Below are 18,647 nucleotides of genomic sequence, written 5' to 3'. Positions count from 1 at the left end.
CTTGCAGGTATGCAGCATGTCACAACCTGTTAGATAGACTCCCTGCAGTAGTTCGTTTGCTTCAGGAGATTGGACTGGAGCGTAATGGGGATCGAGCAGTTGATGCTCGTGGTTTACTAGGCCAAATTGACTTAAATTTCATTGGGCTTCTGGTAACTTATAGTAAAGTACTGGGCCAGTCCAAGTTCTTGTCTGACATGCTGCAGTCCCCCTCATTGGACCTAGCAGCAGCGGTGAGTCTTGTGGATGCATTACTTGACACTTTGCAGCATTATAGGACTGATGCTTTTTTTAATTTAGTATGGGCAGAGATTGAGAAAATTGCTGTGAATTGTGATGTCACTATGGAAAAGGCTGATAAAAGGCAGTCAGTGAGCAACAAAAGGCTAAGTGGATACTTAGTCACTACACCAACTGGTGAGCGCAGAATAGATCATCATGATAAGGAAAGCTTTCAGAAACATGCGTTTTATCCAGTGCTTGACTTCATGATGGGTGAACTCAAAAGACGTTTCTCTAAACCAAATTGTAAAATAATGAAAGGAATCCAATCCCTTCATCCACAAAGTAGCACCTTTTTAAATGAAGATCTGTTGGGTTTTGCTAAGATTTTTGATTCTGCACATGAGTTGCATCAAATCAAGAGGGTGTTGGAGAGGAAAGAAAGTAGTGGCATGAAGAAGCTGAGAACTCTCATTGAGTTTGTACATTTTATAGAACCATTTAAGGAGGTGTTTCATGAGCTTTTTAGGCTCGGCAAGATTGCTGTTGTAATACCAGTCAGCAGTGCCTCATGTGAACGAAGCTTTTCAGCTCTTAGCTTAATTAAAAACCACCTGAGAACAACAATGGGGGATTACCGCTTGAATCACCTTGGAGTATTGAGCATTGAATCCAGGAGGGCAAAGTCACTTGATATGAATGAATTTGTCAAACGTTTCAGCGTCAGTCACAAAAACCGAAGGATTGTTCTTTTTTAATATAGGACTTATCTGTTTCTCAGTGTATTATAAAAATGTCCTGTCACTCCTGTATATTTTCTGTTATATTAGACTTTCTGTTACTCCACGAGTGTTTTCTCATGTGAATTATAAAGACTGGCCTGTTGTGAAAGGAAAAGTCATACAGGTTTGAAATGACAAGAGGGTGAGTAAATGATGATACAATCTTCATTTTTGGGTGAACTATTCCTTTGACGGTTGTGTTGTCTGCTTACATATTGGTCCGTACTCATCTTAGTTTATCATCAGTAAACCTGCATATCCAGTGTGTCATTACAGAAATATGCTTGTGCCAGCAGTAACTAAATAATGAAAAATTATTGTAAATTATAGCTGGCCCTCTCTGTAAACTGTGGCCCCTGTCTTTAAAAAACCCTAGATCCGCCACTGGGAGAGTTACAAGCTGGTAAGCTTGTGAACAGCAGAATGGTGGTAGTAAGATTCACTGAGCAGGAGGCAACTGTCCCCAGCATAACTGCCAAAGTAAGAGAAGCCATAGGAAGCAATGCCCAACTGATTCTGACAGATCACAATGGAGTTGAAATTTTGGACTCAGAAGGAACAAGAGGTGCTTTCTTTAATTTACCTTGTCAGACTGGTCCGGTCTGAGCGGTGCCATGTGAGGATGTGTCTTTACTGAGCTCCTCGCCAACACTATTAAGAAACATAGAAGCAGCAATTTAATGTAAATACCTTGAGTCACGCTCATTATTGAAACCAAGGCGTCGCACCAGGCTTGACATTTGGAATTTACGCTAGACGAAAATGTCTAAAACCACCCGGAAAGCACCTGTTAGCTCCAGGGCTAGCCCAAAGGCTAGCGATACACCGAATGCTGTTCCCAACGTTATACCTGCACGCGGACCCGGACATGAGGCCATCCTGCTAGCAATCGCCGAGCTGAGGACTGAATTGCTCACCAAAGCAGAGGCACAATCCGCTGAAATTCGGAACCAGGTGGACCAGCTGAGAGCAGAAATTAAACTAGCCAACGATAATGCTAACGCCAAGAGCGAGGCCTTAGATAAACGGGTGCTTGCCCTCGAGTCTGCAGCCGACGGTCATTCCGATCTGATCGCTGCTCTGGAGCGGGACATGGCTAATGTGCGGAAGGAGCTCGCTACCCAGAAAGCTCGAAATGAGGACTTGGAGGCACGGTCGCGTCGTAACAACCTGCGTATTACCGGAAAGACGGGAAGACGGGAAGCGTGTGACGGATTTCATATCTCAGTGCCTGAAGGAGACTCTTGGTCTCGATAGGCCCCCTTTACTGGACCGGGCACACCGTACGCTGCGGGTGAGACCGGGTAACAGTGACCCGCCGAGAGGTTTCGTCATCAGATGCCATTATTACCAGGAGAAGGAGGAAATACTAAGGAAAGCTGGGCAGATGAAACAACTAGCTACGGGGGACGGTGATAAGATCCGCATCCAACCAGACTACACACAGGCTGTGTCCAAGCAGCGAGCAGAGTTCAATGAAGTGCGGGGCTTGCTACGGAGTTGTGAGGGAATCCGCTACGGCCTGTGGTACCCAGCGGAGCTTAGGATAACGACATCAGATGGGGTACGCACAAGCTTTAAAGACCCAAAACAGGCCAAGGACTTCATAATGAAAAACCTGAAGCGCACAACCTGAAGAGGTGACAGCGCAGATTGACGTTCTTTCCGTGGTTTCTTAAATCTTGTGTACAGAGGTATGTTTGACTAACATCCCGATAAAGACTTGGTGTAAGTAAAGGGGATTTTTACATATACAATCACCACCTAAAGACCGTCAGTAACAACGCAAAACAATAACAAATTTTCGGCTTTGGGCTAATTTGACCTTGATAACGCATAACATAATGTTGTTCTATTGTGTTCAGTAGGCACCAGTATATATTTAATTTTGTACTGGATTTTCTTGTGGAAATGTCGGGCCCTGTTAATGCCTGACTTTTGTTTAAGTTGGTTAAGGTTACTTACATAAGGGGGAATATAGATAAGGTGCTAGAGTGAACATTTATTGAGTGTGTACTATTTTTGATCATAATAAGGATTAGCTGCAACATGTTATTCTGTCTTTAATATAGTTTTGGTGGGACTCCGTCTCACGAGGTAAGCTTTATGTTGTGCGGTAATGTACGACTGGTGGAGTATGCAGCCTTTCGTTTGGGGAGAGGCCAGCAATGGGGTTTTATGAATGATGTGTTTGATTTCGTGTTTATGTATTTTTGGTTGTTTCTGTTGTTGTTTTCATGTTTTGTAGTATTGGTTTTAATTGCACAATGTCTAAACAGGGATCTGTTACATGTGAAAGGGATTTGTGATCGGGTTGTTCAGGTTACTATCAGGCCATTTCAGATACAAGAATATGGCGACCCCTAATTTTAGCGGTGCGGGGCGGGCAAACACTAAATTTACGAACTGGAATACTAAAGGGCTTAACCATCCAGTAAAGCGAAGTAGGGTGTTCTCCCATTTATCAAAGCTGCAAACAGACATAGCATTCTTGACTGAGACACACCTGCTTGATAAGGACCACTCCAGACTCGAGAGGGGGCTTTTCCCAGGTTTTCCACTCCAAATTTAACGTAAAATGCCGTGGTGCGGCCATTCTCGTCCATAGTGAAGTGCATTTTATACAGACAAAGACGATCCAAGATAAAGATGGTCGGTTTATTATTGTTCAAGGACATTTATTTAATTTACCGGTAGTAATGGCCTGCGTCTATGCGCCGAACTGGGATAATGCTAAATTTTTCACTGACTTTTTCTCACTCCTTCCAGAATTACACAGTCACCAATTGCTCCTCGGGGGAGACTTAAACTGTGTTCTAGATCCCACTATGGACCGTTCTAGAGCCATACCGAGAACACTTAGTAAATCAGCAGAGACCATTAATGCTTTTCTCCAAGCGTATGGGGTGATCGATGCGTGGAGATATAGAAACCCTGCTTCTAGACAGTATTCTTTCTTTTCTCCAGCACATAACTCGTATTCCAGGATAGACTATTTTTTGCTGGACAAGAAACTTCTCCCCCTGTTGAGGTCTAGTGAATATGATGGTATCGTTATCTCTGACCATAGCCCAGTAACAATGGTGCTTTGCTTTCCAGACAACGAGCCTCCACAACGCAACTGGAGACTTAACCCACGTCTTTTGTCTGATGAAGATTTTGTTAACTTCATATCCGCCCAAATTGACTTCTTTTTAGAAACAAACCAATCACCAGACACGAGCCACTCTAACCTGTGGGAGGCAATGAAAGCGTATTTACGTGGTCAGATAATATCTTATACTGTAAGCATGAATAGGAGACGGTCAAGTCAAGTCAAGTCAGCTTTATTTATATAGCGCTTTTTACAATTTTCATTGTTACAAAGCAGCTGTACAAGAAAAAAATGACTATAAGTAAAACATAAAAGGTTATGGAATTCAAAACACAGATCAAATATCAGACACACAATAAATTCCTATATGCAGTGTTAATTAAATAAGACAACCAAATTCTAGCAGCCCCCCCGGCCAGGCAAAACAGTGCAAAACAGTATGCAAACGGTGGCGAGGAACCCAAAACTCCATTGGAGGAGAAAAAAAACCTCGGAGGGAAACCAGGCCTAACCAGGGGATTCCAGTTCCCCTCTGGCAAAAACTGCAGCCTCTGCACAAGCTCAACAGTGCTTGCACAACAAGGCGAAAATAAAAAAAAATTAGATTTAAAATTATCATTAATAATCTAATAGTGGCTGAAGTTTTGTAGGGACGTCACTTCCTTCGTCCAGCATTTGTCAGGTCTAGGAATGGATTGCGCCCTGCCCGCTCCGCTCTTGGAACCTTGGAACAATGAGACAAGACTGGCTGAGAGTAGAGTACTGTTCTGCACTCTTTGATGCAACAAATGCATCAGTTGTTATTGGAAGTGTCCCTGGTTCCGGTTGATCTAACTAGTGCAGCCTAGATCTTTGAAATACATGTATTATGATAATCTAGTGTATGCAAGATTAAAAAGATGCGTCTTTAGTCTAGATTTAAACTGACAGAGTGTGTCCGCCTCCCGGACATTGCAGGGAAGACTGTTCCAAAGTTTAGGCGCTAGATAAGAAAAGGATCTGCCGCCTGCACTTGATTTTGAAATTCTAGGTATTACCAACTGACCTGACGCCTGAGAGCGTAGTGCGCGTGATGGACTATAATACGTAAGAAGTTCTCTCAAGTAGTGAGGAGCTAAACCATGCAAGGCTTTATAGGTAATAAGCAAGATTTTAAAATTTATGCGATACTTAATAGGTAACCAGTGCAAGGTTGACAGAACCGGGCTAATATGCTCATACTTTTTTGTACGTGTAAGAACTCGAGCTGCCGCATTTTGGACCAGTTGGAGTTTTTGTAATAGGCCTGCAGGGCAACCACCTAATAGTGCATTACAGTAATCTAGTCTTGATGTCATAAAGGCATGTATAAGCTTCTCCGCATCTGATGATGACAGCATATGACGTAATTTAGATATATTTTTAAGATGGAAAAACGCAATCTTACAGGTGTTGGCGACCTGGTTCTCAAATGACAGAGTACTATCGAATATAAAGCCAAGATTCTTAGCTGAAGATGAGGGTTTTATGGAACATCCATCAATAGTTAAGCAGTATTCTTGGTTGTTACGTAGGGCGGTTTTCGGTCCGATAAGTAACACTTCAGTTTTGTCCGAGTTCAGTAATAAAAAATTGCTACTCATCCACTTTTTTATATCGACAATGCATTCCACTATTCGATGGAATTGCTGTGTTTCGTGAGGCTTCGAGGAAATATAAAGTTGCGTATCATCAGCATAGCAGTGAAAGCTTATTCCGTGTCGCTTTATTATATCTCCTAGGGGTAACATGTATAATGCGAAGAGCATAGGCCCTAGTACTGAGCCCTGTGGTACACCGTACTGGACTTGCGATTTGCGTGATACCTCATTGTTTATTTTTACATATTGGAAACGGTCGCATAAATAAGATCTAAGCCATTTCAAAGCTATTTCCTTAATACCGACATCATTTTCAAGTCTATGTAGGAGCATGCTGTGGTCAATGGTGTCGAATGCAGCACTAAGATCTAGCAGCACCAATAAGGAGATACAACCTCGGTCGGACGCCATAAGCAGATCATTTGTAACTCTAATCAGAGCAGTCTCTGTACTGTGATGTGCTCTAAATCCAGACTGGAAATCTTCATTAATCTCATTCCTTTGGAGGAAGGAGCATATTTGAGTTGAGACTACTTTTTCCAGAACCTTAGATAAGAAAGGTAGATTCGAAATAGGTCTATAGTTAACTAGTTCTCCAGGGTCCAGATGGGGTTTTTTGACAAGGGGCCTTATAACAGCCACTTTATATGCTTTAGGCACATGTCCTAATGTCAGAGATGAGTTAATAATGCTAAGTAGAGGATCTATAATTTCTGGGAGCATCTCTTTCAGAAGATTTGTAGGTATAGGGTCTAGCATGCATGTAGTCGATTTAGATGATCTAATGATTTTCGATAGTTCATCGTGATCTATAGTAGAAAATAAACATAATTTCTCCTTAGGGGTGCTGTAGTAAGTCGTTTGTTCAGCGGGTTTCGCATCTGGTTGCATAGTTATAATTTTCTCTCGAATATCTTGGATTTTATTTGTGAAATAGTTCATAAAATCATCACTGCTATGCTGGTATACAGCATCAGAAGTCGCTGACAATTTATTTTTGGTTAATTTAGCCACTGTATCAAATAAAAACCTAGGGTTATTTTGGTTTTCTTCTATTAATGATGAAATGTAGGCGGATCGAGACGTTTTTAGGGCTTTCCTGTATTTTTTTGTACTATCCTTCCAGGCAGTACGAAATACCTCTAATTTAGTCTTTTTAAAGTTGCGCTCCATTTTTCGTGCCGCTTTCTTTAGAGCCTGAGTGTGTACATTTTTCCACGGTGTCGGTCTGTCATTTTTAATCTTCTTTAAGCGCAAGGGAGCAACTATGTCTAGCGTTTCCGAGAAGGTGGCATTAATATTTTCAATAGTAAAGTCAAGATCTTCAACGTTATTACTCATGCTAGAGATTTGAGACAATTCAGGCAAATTATCAACAAACGCACCTTTTGTAGTCGAAGTTATTGTTCTACAATATTTGTAACTTGGAGTTTGATTTGCCACCATTGGGTATTGAAGCAAGCATGATACCAGATAATGATCTGAGATGTCTTCGCTCTGCTGAAGGATTTTAACATCGACCACGTTTATACCGCAAGACAAAATTAAATCTAAAGTATGATTACGAAGGTGAGTAGGTCCTGACACATGTTGACTAACGCCCATGGAGTTAAGAGTGTCTTTAAAAGCCATTCCTAAAGCATCTGTATCATTATCTACATGAATGTTAAAGTCCCCGGCAACAAGGACTCTGTCTGCAGCCAGCACTAGTTCTGATAAGAACCCACCAAATTCTTTAATAAAATCTGTGTGGTGCCCTGGAGGCCTATATACAATAGCCAGAATAAATTTTAAAGATGTTTTGTCCTTAGTATCAGGTATTGATGCATCAAGTACCATGACTTCAAAAGAATTGTATTTAGGATTAGACTTCTGGGAAATGCTAAAAGAGTTACGGTAAAGTGCAGCAACACCTCCCCCTCTGCCTTTTAGGCGAGGCTCGTGTTTATAATAATAATCTTGGGGGACAGACTCATTTAACGCAATATAATCATCTGGCTTTAGCCATGTTTCTGTGAGACAGAGCATGTCTATTTTATGATCTGTTATCATATCATTAACAAAAAGTGCTTTATTAGAGAGAGATCTAATATTAAGCAATCCGAGTCGTAACAGTTGATTATCTGTGTTATGTTCATGTTTAGTTAGTTTAACGTTAACTAAATTACCTTTGAGAGGTTTACGCTTTATTTTATGTTTACTAATCCGGGGGACAGACACAGTCTCTATTTTATGGTGTTTGGGAGAAAGTATTATCGCATGTTGTGTATTTAGTGTGTTCTGCAACAGGTACTGCAACAGGTGTGTTCTGCAACGGTCAGCACGCCTTAATGAGTTGATCTCTTTGATAGAGGACGTTGATCATAGAAATTCTGTAGCTCCATCTGCGGCTCTTTGTAAAGAGAGAATAGGTTTGCAGACAGAATTCGATACTCTTTCATCTGGAGTAGCTGAGGAGCTTTATCTTAAATCTCGCCAGGAATTTTACGAGCATGGGGAACGAGCCAGCAAACTACTAAACCATCAACTAAGACAGTCTGCAGAGGCTGGATGGATAGCAGAGATTAACACTCCAGAGGGGATAACCACAAATCAAAAAAGCATAAATAATCAATTCAGAAAATTCTATGAAGACCTCTATGCCACTGAAAATTGCGATAGCACTAAGTTGGCTCAGTTTCTCAATGGTCTAGAAATTCCAACCGTAGGCCAACAAGACAGGACAGATCTTGATAGGAACATGTCAGCAGCCGAAATTGATCGGGCAATTAAAAAGATGAAGAGTGGTAAAGCTCCGGGGCCGGATGGCTTCCCTATTGAATTTTATAAAAAATTCTCATTGAAACTAACCCCTCTTTTAGAAAATGTATATACCGAGGCATTGGAACGTAAGACTCTCCCTCCTACAATGACCCAGGCCACCATCTCAGTCCTTCTTAAGAAAGGAAAGGACCCTCTGGAGTGTGGATCATTTCGGCCTGTGAGCCTACTCTGCTGCGATTACAAAATCTTGACCAAGGTTCTGGCTAGTAGATTGGAGTCTGTCATGCATACAGTGATACATCCAGATCAGACTGGTTTTATTACTGGGCGGCAGCTCTTTGGCAATATAAGAAGGCTTTTTAATATTCTTTAGTCCCCGGAAACTCCACTTACAGCAGAGGTTTTGCTCTCTCTCGATGCTCACAAGGCATTTGACAGGATTGAGTATGAGTATCTTCTTGCAACTCTGGGAAGGTTTGGATTTGGACCGGCTTTTTGTTCATGGATAAGGATCCTGTATGCTACCCCGCAGGCCTCCGTCCGTACTAATAGAATAATCTCCAATTATTTTCCTATAGGGAGGGGGACAAGACAGGGCTGTCCATTGAGCCCACTTCTGTTTGACCTAGCCATTGAACCACTAGCGGTTACACTTAGAGGCGCCGAGGGGCTCACGGGTGTTGTCAGGGGGGGTCAAAATCATAAACTGTCTCTGTATGCGGACGACCTGATACTGTACCTGTCCGATCCTTGCACCTCTATTCCTAAGGCATTAGAAATTATATCAAATTTTGGAGAGATTTCAGGCTACAAGATTAATCTTACTAAGAGTTTGCTCTTCCCTATTAACGACCAGGCGCGACAGATGTCTTTTGAGGCATATCAACTGAAAGAAACTCGCGACACTTTTACATATCTTGGCATTTCAGTAACCAGCAAATACAAGGATTTATTCAAGCATAACTTTAAACCAGCCCTAGAAAGGGCTAAACAGGACCTTTCCCGTTGGTCTACGCTGCCGTTATCGCTTGCTGGCAGGGTTAACTCTGTCAAGATGATAATTATGCCCAGGTTCTTATTTTTATTTAACACAATACCTGTTTTTATTCCAAAATCTTTTTTCAAAGAGTTAGATAAATCTATATCTACCTTTATCTGGAATAAGACCATCCCACGAATAAGGAAGTCGCATCTGGAGAAACAGAAAGAGGCAGGAGGCCTAGCTCTACCAAATTTTTTACAATATTATTGGGCAGCTAATATCTATAAACTAATATACTGGGTCTCTGCGTCTTATGAGGGGGGTGGACCTGAATGGGTTGAAATGGAACAATATTCCGCTCATCCGGTGTCTCTACCTTCTTTAATATGTGCGCCATTGCCACTCAGTAAGATGCGTCTTACAAATAATCCTATTGTGGGTGGCTCACTTCGAATATGGTCCCAATTCAGGACCCACTTCAAACATAAACAGGCTATGTCCTCTCTCCCAATCTCCGCCAACGCACTCTTTCCACCCTCACTCATGGATACAGCATTTGAATCATGGTTCAGGAGTGGTCTGAAAGCGGGTGAAGGATCTTTTTAGGGATGGTGTGTTCATGTCATTTGAGCAGCTGATAAATGAGTATAGAATCCCCAGCTCCCATTATTTCAAGTATCAGCAGGTGCGTGTCTTCGTTCGGAAACATTTCCCTTCCTTTCCGTTACTCTCGTCAAATAATTGGATGGAGGAGTGGTTGGAGAGGGATCTGAACCAAAGAGGAGGAGTGAGCAGAATATATGAGGATATTCAGATGATGGCCTTGCCTTCGCTTGGTCATATCAGGGCAGGATGGGAGGGGGAGCTGGGATTTGGATTGTCGGACATATCCTGGCAAAGCGCAATTAAGAGAATACATTCAACTTCGATTTGTATCAGACATGGTTTGCTTCAGTTTAAGGTGCTTCACAGGCTTCATTTATCTAGGAGTAAGCTTGCCAGGATGTATCCAGATGTCGACCCGACTTGTTCTCGATGCCGTCAGGCCCCGGCTACCCTCTCTCATATGTTCTGGGCTTGCCCAAAGTTAACACAGTTTTGGTCTTTGATTTTTGACACTTTTTCTTACATTTGTGGCAGAGAGATAAGCCCTGCTCCTGAAATCGCAATATTTGGTGTGACCCCTACTGGTGAGGCGATATCTGGTACACAATCAGACGCCATTGCGTTTTCATCCATTCTGGCCAGACGTCTTATTTTGTGCAACTGGAAGTCAGATGCGCCTCCCACGCACAGGCGCTGGGTTGAGGAGGTAATGGCAAACTTGAAACTTGAGAAGTTGAAACACACGATCAGGGGTTCAACCCAGAAATTCTATGCGGTCTGGCAGCCATTTCTGGACTATTTTAATTCACAATTTCTTGCTGGGACTTGATTGATTTACAGGCTCTGTAACTCTGTACTATATTATTTTACCTTTATATATATATTTTTTTAATTCATTTTGTATTTATTTAGTTATGTATATTTTTTTTATTTAGTTATTTATTTATTTTTTTTTATTTTTTTTGTCATGTCACTTATTATTGTGTATGTTAGGGTTGTTGTATGGGGACTTGTTAATTGTTAAGTGTCTACAATTTAAAATCCAATAAAAATATTTGAAAATAAAAAAAATACCTTGTCAGACTGTTTCTAGGTAACCATTAGTCTTTAAATATATCGTGGGCTTTAAATTGATGCATTAACTTACAATACAATTGTCATGATCCTGCCTCTCCTTGTCTTGGTTTTCGAGTCTTGTGGCAGGATCATGTCAGTCCCATGTGTTTTGTGTGGAGAAAGAGCATTGTTTTGGTTTGAGAAGCCATGCTCTCTCTCCGGTGTCACGTCCTTTAGCCCCGCCCCCTTGTTTCCCTGTTTGCAGTCCGTTAGTGTTAGTCTTGTCTCCAGCCCTGATCCATCCTTCCCTTAGTGTTTCAGTCCCCTCACCTGCCTCGTGCAATCCTCCTGTTAGCTTTCCCTTAGTGTTTCATCCTTGTCACCTGTGGCCACTCTCCCTGTGTCATCAGTCCTTGTTAGTGTTTTCCCTTTATCAAGCCCCAGTTTTCCCTCTGTCCCTTGTCGGTTCATTGTCATTTTGTCATTATCGTACCTCCTCACATCACCTTGTTGGATTATTCCTGTCTATGGATTATCGTGTTTGTTCCTGTTCTAAGTTGTGGATTTTGTTGATTTACTATTCAAAGGACTTTGTTTGTTTTGTTCCCCATGTGGGAAGTTTTAGTTTACACTTTTGTCTTGTTTTAGATCGTGTTCTCCCCATCGAGGGTCTTTTGTTGAAATAAAGTTTTTGTTATTTGACTCTGCTGCCTGCGTTTGGGTTCTGTCCACACACCGTGACAGAATGAACCGACCAAGAAGAACCCAGCAGGCAGCAGTGTTTGCTGCAAGGTCCTGCCAGCCTCGTCCCCTCTGCAGCGTTCGCCAGGATAACTCAGACCTGGCGGACTACCTTGATAGGTTTCTGGAAGCTGCAGGAGAGGTGGTCCTCGGAGAGGAGGAGGTGACCGCAGCATTCATCCACGGCCTCAGGGTTCCCCTTTCTCCAGCGGAGACGAGGAGGCTAAGACCGCTGGACTTCGAGGGTGTGCTCAGGTTTGTTATGAGCCGACCGGAGCCCAGGGTCTCAACTGCTCCATGTTTTGCATCTCCGTTGGGCCCCATCCCTGAGGGTCTTGCCCTGAAGCTCGGGGTGTTGACAACCGCCGCGCCACCAGCCTCTGCTCCACCACCAGCTAGCCTCCGTGGTAGGCGTGGACGGAGGGAGTCGTGGGACTCCCCGTCCGACTCTTCCAGCATGGAGATAGTGGGGTCCCCCACCGCTACTCTGCAGCCGGCCACACGTCCTGTGAGCCGGTCAAAGAGGAAGAGGCAGAGGAGAGTGGCACCATCCTGTCCTGCCCAGCAGCCGGTATCCAGCCCTGCCCAGGTGTCAAGTCCGGTGGTCCCGTCAAGTCCGGTGGTCCCGTCCCAAGTCCGGTGGTCCCGTCCCAAGTCCGGTGGTCCCGTCCCAAGTCCGGTGGTCCCGTCCCAAGTCCGGTGGTCCCGTCCCAAGTCCGGTGGTCCCAAGTCCGGTGGTCCCAAGTCCGGTGGTCCCAAGTCCGGTGGTCCCAAGTCCGGTGGTCCCAAGTCCGGTGGTCCCAAGTCCGGTGGTCCCAAGTCCGGTGGTCCCAAGTCCGGTGGCAAGTCCTGCCCAGCCGGCCTTCCAGCCGGCGTCAAGTCCTGCCCAGCCGGCCTTCCAGCCGGCGTCAAGTCCTGCCCAGCCGGCCTTCCAGCCGGCGTCAAGTCCTGCCCAGCCGGCCTTCCAGCCGGCGTCAAGTCCTGCCCAGCCGGCCTTCCAGCCGGCGTCAAGTCCTGCCCAGCCGGCCTTCCAGCCGGCGTCAAGTCCTGCCCAGCCGGCCTTCCAGCCGGCGTCAAGTCCTGCCCAGCCGGCCTTCCAGCCGGCGTCAAGTCCTGCCCAGCCGGCCTTCCAGCCGGCGTCAAGTCCTGCCCAGCCGGCCTTCCAGCCGGCGTCAAGTCCTGCCCAGCCGGCCTTCCAGCCGGCGTCAAGTCCTGCCCAGCCGGCCTTCCAGCCGGCGTCAAGTCCTGCCCAGCCGGCCTTCCAGCCGGCGTCAAGTCCTGCCCAGCCGGCCTTCCAGCCGGCGTCAAGTCCTGCCCAGCCGGCCTTCCAGCCGGCGTCAAGTCCTGCCCAGCCGGCCTTCCAGCCGGCGTCAAGTCCTGCCCAGCCGGCCTTCCAACCTACAAACCAGTCAGCCTTGCCCCAGCCGTTCCCTACTACGGCCGTCCTGTCATGCCCTACCCCTTCTAGTTCCTCCCACTCCAAGAGAGGTATCCCTTCCATGCCCAGACCTTCCTACCCCACCCCTCCGCCCAGCTCTAGGAAGCAGGGTCCTGTCCCTCCTAAGTCTCCACCCAGTAATGTTCCCAAGTTTTTCCCACCAATTCCGCCTCCCCCCTTCCCATTGATGTTTATTTTATTGTCCAACCCCAATCCCTTTCTAGTCATGTCAGCCCTGCCCCTAGTGTGTTCTGTTCTGTGTTTATGGTGTCTGTCCTCCTGTCTGTCAGTCTTGTCATGTTTAGTGTGATCTTGAAGAACTCCTGGAGGAGTTCTTTAAGGCGGGCGCTCTGTCATGATCCTGCCTCTCCTTGTCTTGGTTTTCGAGTCTTGTGGCAGGATCATGTCAGTCCCATGTGTTTTGTGTGGAGAAAGAGCATTGTTTTGGTTTGAGAAGCCATGCTCTCTCTCCGGTGTCACGTCCTTTAGCCCCGCCCCCTTGTTTCCCTGTTTGCAGTCCGTTAGTGTTAGTCTTGTCTCCAGCCCTGATCCATCCTTCCCTTAGTGTTTCAGTCCCCTCACCTGCCTCGTGCAATCCTCCTGTTAGCTTTCCCTTAGTGTTTCATCCTTGTCACCTGTGGCCACTCTCCCTGTGTCATCAGTCCTTGTTAGTGTTTTCCCTTTATCAAGCCCCAGTTTTCCCTCTGTCCCTTGTCGGTTCATTGTCATTTTGTCATTATCGTACCTCCTCACGTCACCTTGTTGGATTATTCCTGTCTATGGATTATCGTGTTTGTTCCTGTTCTAAGTTGTGGATTTTGTTGATTTACTATTCAAAGGACTTTGTTTGTTTTGTTCCCCATGTGGGAAGTTTTAGTTTACACTTTTGTCTTGTTTTAGATCGTGTGCTCCCCATCGAGGGTCTTTTGTTTAAATAAAGTTTTTGTTATTTAACTCTGCTGCCTGCGTTTGGGTTCTGTCCACACACCGTGACAACAATACAATACAAATTGTATTCATATAGCACATTTAAAAACAACCAGTGTTGACCAAAGTGCTTGACAAGGCCAGAATAGACAAACAATAAAGTAAAAATAAGAAGCACATACAAATATTAATACAAGGAAAGGTCACTGAAAGCGGAAACACAATAGATGTACCCACATTTCTACAGACACAATCAATGCGTTACTTTTGCGTCTATTTTAGATAAATATATGTCCTATGCAAATTTAGAAAACAAACTGTTAATAATACATTATTTAATATTATAAATATATTTATAATATAAAATAGAGAGATTTATTTTCAATTTATATATTTTTTATATGTCATACGATAGGATACATTTGGATATTAATCTGTCAACTACCTATTCGTATTCATGTGTCAGTCTTAAAGTTTGTTCTGGGGAAAGAGAAAGTTATACAGGTTTAAAATGACAAGAAGATAAGTAAATGATGACAGAAATTTCATCTTTGCATGAACTGTCACTTTAAGAATTACATCTCATTCAGATACTTTACATTTGTGGAAATCATTTAGGCTCCTTTTACTGGAAGCAGAACTCGAGAAAAATCATGGCTGTACCAGAGGTTGACTTCCAGGCTATGCAACAGAAGAAGCAAAGAATCTCGTAAGTTGCAAGAGGTTTCTGTTACCCCTCCTCACTGTTTTATTTTCATATCAATCACCATAAAAGGCTTAACATGAGCATTGTCTCATTTAAAAGGCTGCGTCCTATGAAGGTCACAATTGTAGGCTGCATATGTCATATGTTTTATTTAAGATAAGCTGAAATGAGATGGCCATGATGATGAATGTATTAAATTCAACTTTATTGTCATTAAATTTCGTGGCCATCTCATCTTATATGTAGCCTTCGAATGCGACATCTGAAGGATGCAGCCTTTAAAATAAAAAAAATTGGTCTAATATAACATATTGAAACACACTAAATGAAAGTGAGTTAAAGAGTGACATTCATCACTCTCAGTGAATTCACAGTTTGTCCAGACACCTTCATGTAACGAGTCTTTACCATTCCCACAGCATATACATTCCTAGTTATTTGGTATCTTTATTAACAATTAATATTTTCATGTTTCCTAGACGCAAAGATGATGAGGGTGGACTGGACAGTGTGTTCGAAAAAATTGAGAAGGTTGTTTTGGCTGCTCAGAGTTTAACTGGAGTGACTTCTGCTATCCAGGAACTCTCTGACATTGTCCATCAAAACAGGAAGACCACATTAGCACTCACTGAAGAACAGTCCTGTAATGTGAGAGCTGCCTTTACCTGTCTGGTTTGCAGAGGTTAGTTTTGTCCTTGAATAGATAAACAAATATTTATGTTTACTTTTGACAGGCGCTTTTTGTCATGTCTTACAGTGCGATCAAGCAATACTTTTTTACCAGTATGTGTGTTAACCATGATAGTGCGATAGCATGTAGGGAATGACATTGATTTTTGTGATCTAGAAAGATCTTGATTTACTCTTTCTAAAATAGCTGTTGATCAGAGCACAGCTTTTTAAAATCTTTTATCAACTTAAAAAAAAATCTAATTTAGCTGTTTTTGTCATGCACTTTCAGAACTGTGTTATTTATTTCCACACTGACAGAAATTATGGAAGATCCTGTATATGCAGCATGCTGTGAGAGCTTGGTGGGATGTAGATCCTGCACTACTTTGTGGCAGCAGAACTCATCATTGTGCCTGAAGTGTCGAGAGGATGATTTTTCCAGTAAGATTCACAGGGTCACTGGCCTTTCCGAAATAATAAATGTAGTTAAAGAACTAGCACAAAGAGATTAAATGTATTGTTGCTGGAGTTATTATTTCCACAAAGCCTTTTTAGTGTTGTGTGATATGTAAAGGCAAAATGTTGTTTGTTTTGTTGTTACATGATCACAGAAACTTAAGTTGAGAAAATGTGTTGTTCATTGTATTGTACTAAAACGTTAGAAATGTGGTAACATGTTATGACAGGCTCGTCTGTGAAATGCCACATTAGTTTAAAATGTTTTTGCTCCTGTTGTTTTTCGAAAAATTTCAATTATGAAGTTCATTACCAGTTTGTTTACAATTTTGTCTGTTTTGTTTCTTAAATTCAGCAAAAATATGTTTTCCTGTGTAATATAGACCTGATGAAAGCAAACTACGGCATTGGAATGGAATTTCTTTAATTAGTATTAAGATGGACAGTTGACACTTAAAGTTGCATTTACACAGAGCTTTCTCATTATATATTACACATTTAGGAACACCTCCTTGTTACATCAATTAGGTAGATCAAAGCATCCTTGAATGGACCATAGTTGTAATTCACAGCACTATCAAAAACAACAAAAAGATCAGGGTAATATTGTGCGAAGTGCTGTTCTGCTCTCACTCTGTCAACCTCAGAAAGAAAGGGGTCACTTCTGAATGAAGATGTTCTGGTAAGGGATGATCCCATGTCCCTGTCATACTGTTGCATCTGGTAGAAGATGTGTTGTGATTTTTCTTGGTGTTCCAGACCCTGTGAGGTAATTTGGTATCCCCTTTCCTTTAACAACAAAAACATGTTAAAAACTTATAGAACCAGTTACAGTAAATACATTATATGCGGGATGTGTAGCATACCTGGAATCCTGTGAGCATTCCATGAATTCACAAATCTGTTAATGCCAATCTGGCACATGTGACAGGTTAGGCTGGATGTGCAGAACCTCATTAGGTTGTCCTCCATATCTAGTGCTTCCTGGTTTTGTAGCTGCACCAGGGCTTCCTTTAGTGGGTAATTTACCCGGTTGTTGATTTCTGACCACATCCTTTCCACTGTGTGATTCTGTTAAAAAAATAAACAAAAAAGACATGGGTAAACTAGAGAAAATAGAGTAATGCTGTGGATGCTGGGCCTGTTTTCACAAAATGGTTTATCGTAACACTAGTTCTAAACAGAAATAAAAGTTATGAGTTAAAAGTTTAATTTTAAAACCTATTCACAAAGCTATTAAGATCAATATCAAAGAGTGGGTTTGATATTGTTGTAAAGGGTGATGTCATAAAGTTCAATGATGTTTGTGAATTGGTCTTAGTGACTTCTCAGTACTTCTCCTGACTACCCCTAACTTTTCACAGATTTGGAGCTGTGATTGCAGTGGTAAAACACTTTGTGAAATACTCAAGAGTGCAGCGATTTTGGAATCCTACAATACTCTCAGATACTATAATTATAAATTACACTTACCTGTACACCTCTTCATAGATGACTAAATTGTTTTTTACAGGCATTGTTGCATTTGAAACTATTTTCTTGCTTTATCCATCCACAGCAATCACATGAGTTGCTCCAAACATGACCAATTTTGGTCCATGTGTAACTTGTGTCCCATATACTCTGCATTATATGGGGTTGGGTTAAAGTTACGTATACCCTAGAGATAAAGCATAGGCTTTAGGCAGACATGTACATGACAAACATAATCCTAATTGTAACCCTACTTATTTAAACATACCTGACGCCGTTCTTCATGGTATGGGGCATGGGCTGCTCGCAGAACACGTCCAATTCTGCCTTCCCCTGCATGTACCCCAACTGATGAAAGGTAGCCTGCCATCATTTTACGACCATAGGTAGATCCAGTCTGTAAGAACACACACTATATTATGTCTAAAACATGTACATGTCTAATCAATGGCAAACGCACACACAGTATGTTTATTTTTAACGTCTATTCTTTTCTCCACTCAGTGTTGTTGTCATTTGCAAATTATACATACCATAGAGCTCGAGTGAAGCCATTGTAAATGATGATTGTTCGATCGCAAGATTCGTGAAGAACTCTAGGTGCGAGCACACAGCGTGCACGTGCAAAGCGTTCGCGCACAAAAGATCATGGGAAATTATTCCAAAATGAAATATTTAAAAACGTCGTTATTTGGTTTTTGTTGATTTATTTATTGGAATTCCCGTTTCAAGCTGAAATAATAAGAAAAAACGTCGTTTTTTATTTGTTTTTGCGCATACAGTACAACGGAAAAACCAAATATCGGCTGTGTTTTTCTTTTTCCGGTTGTTCTATTGAATGGTTATAATCAAATGATCAGATGATACACGGACCCTTATTTTATCCGGTAGCCGAGATTTCGTAACAGCTGTTGTTATATTAAGACTCTAGATTTGAAGCCGCCATTTTGATTCCGCGTCTGTTTTAGAGAACGAACTTTTTTTCCTAAAGATGTCTTTGTGATCCTCATCGTCCTCTTACAGTTTGAAAGGGTAAAGGCTAGGTCTTTTCCACCTCTTTTAAGTTTAACATTAGGAAAGCCATGGCCTTAGGTCACACCAAAAAATGAA

The 18,647-nt window shown here is 42.6% G+C and overlaps 1 protein-coding gene across 1 annotated transcript in view; it reads left to right on the top strand.

The window, feature by feature from the left end:
• Positions 1-16,387, top strand: part of LOC306889112 (uncharacterized protein) — a 104,531-nt gene extending 88,144 nt beyond the window's left edge. The window contains exons 3-5 of the mRNA XM_079447816.1: positions 14,849-14,939; positions 15,416-15,618; positions 15,927-16,387. Coding sequence (XP_079303942.1) covers positions 14,849-14,939; positions 15,416-15,618; positions 15,927-16,120 — 488 coding nt within the window. The 3' untranslated portion in view covers positions 16,121-16,387. The remainder of the gene's footprint in view (positions 1-14,848; positions 14,940-15,415; positions 15,619-15,926) is intronic.
• Positions 16,388-18,647: the final 2,260 nt, after the last annotated feature.

This window comes from Barbatula barbatula (genome assembly GCF_947034865.1).
Source record: "Barbatula barbatula genome assembly, chromosome: 24".
NCBI lineage: Eukaryota > Metazoa > Chordata > Actinopteri > Cypriniformes > Nemacheilidae > Barbatula > Barbatula barbatula.
The sequence above is the reverse complement of the archived record's forward strand: the minus strand, read 5'-3'. Positions and strand labels throughout refer to the sequence as shown.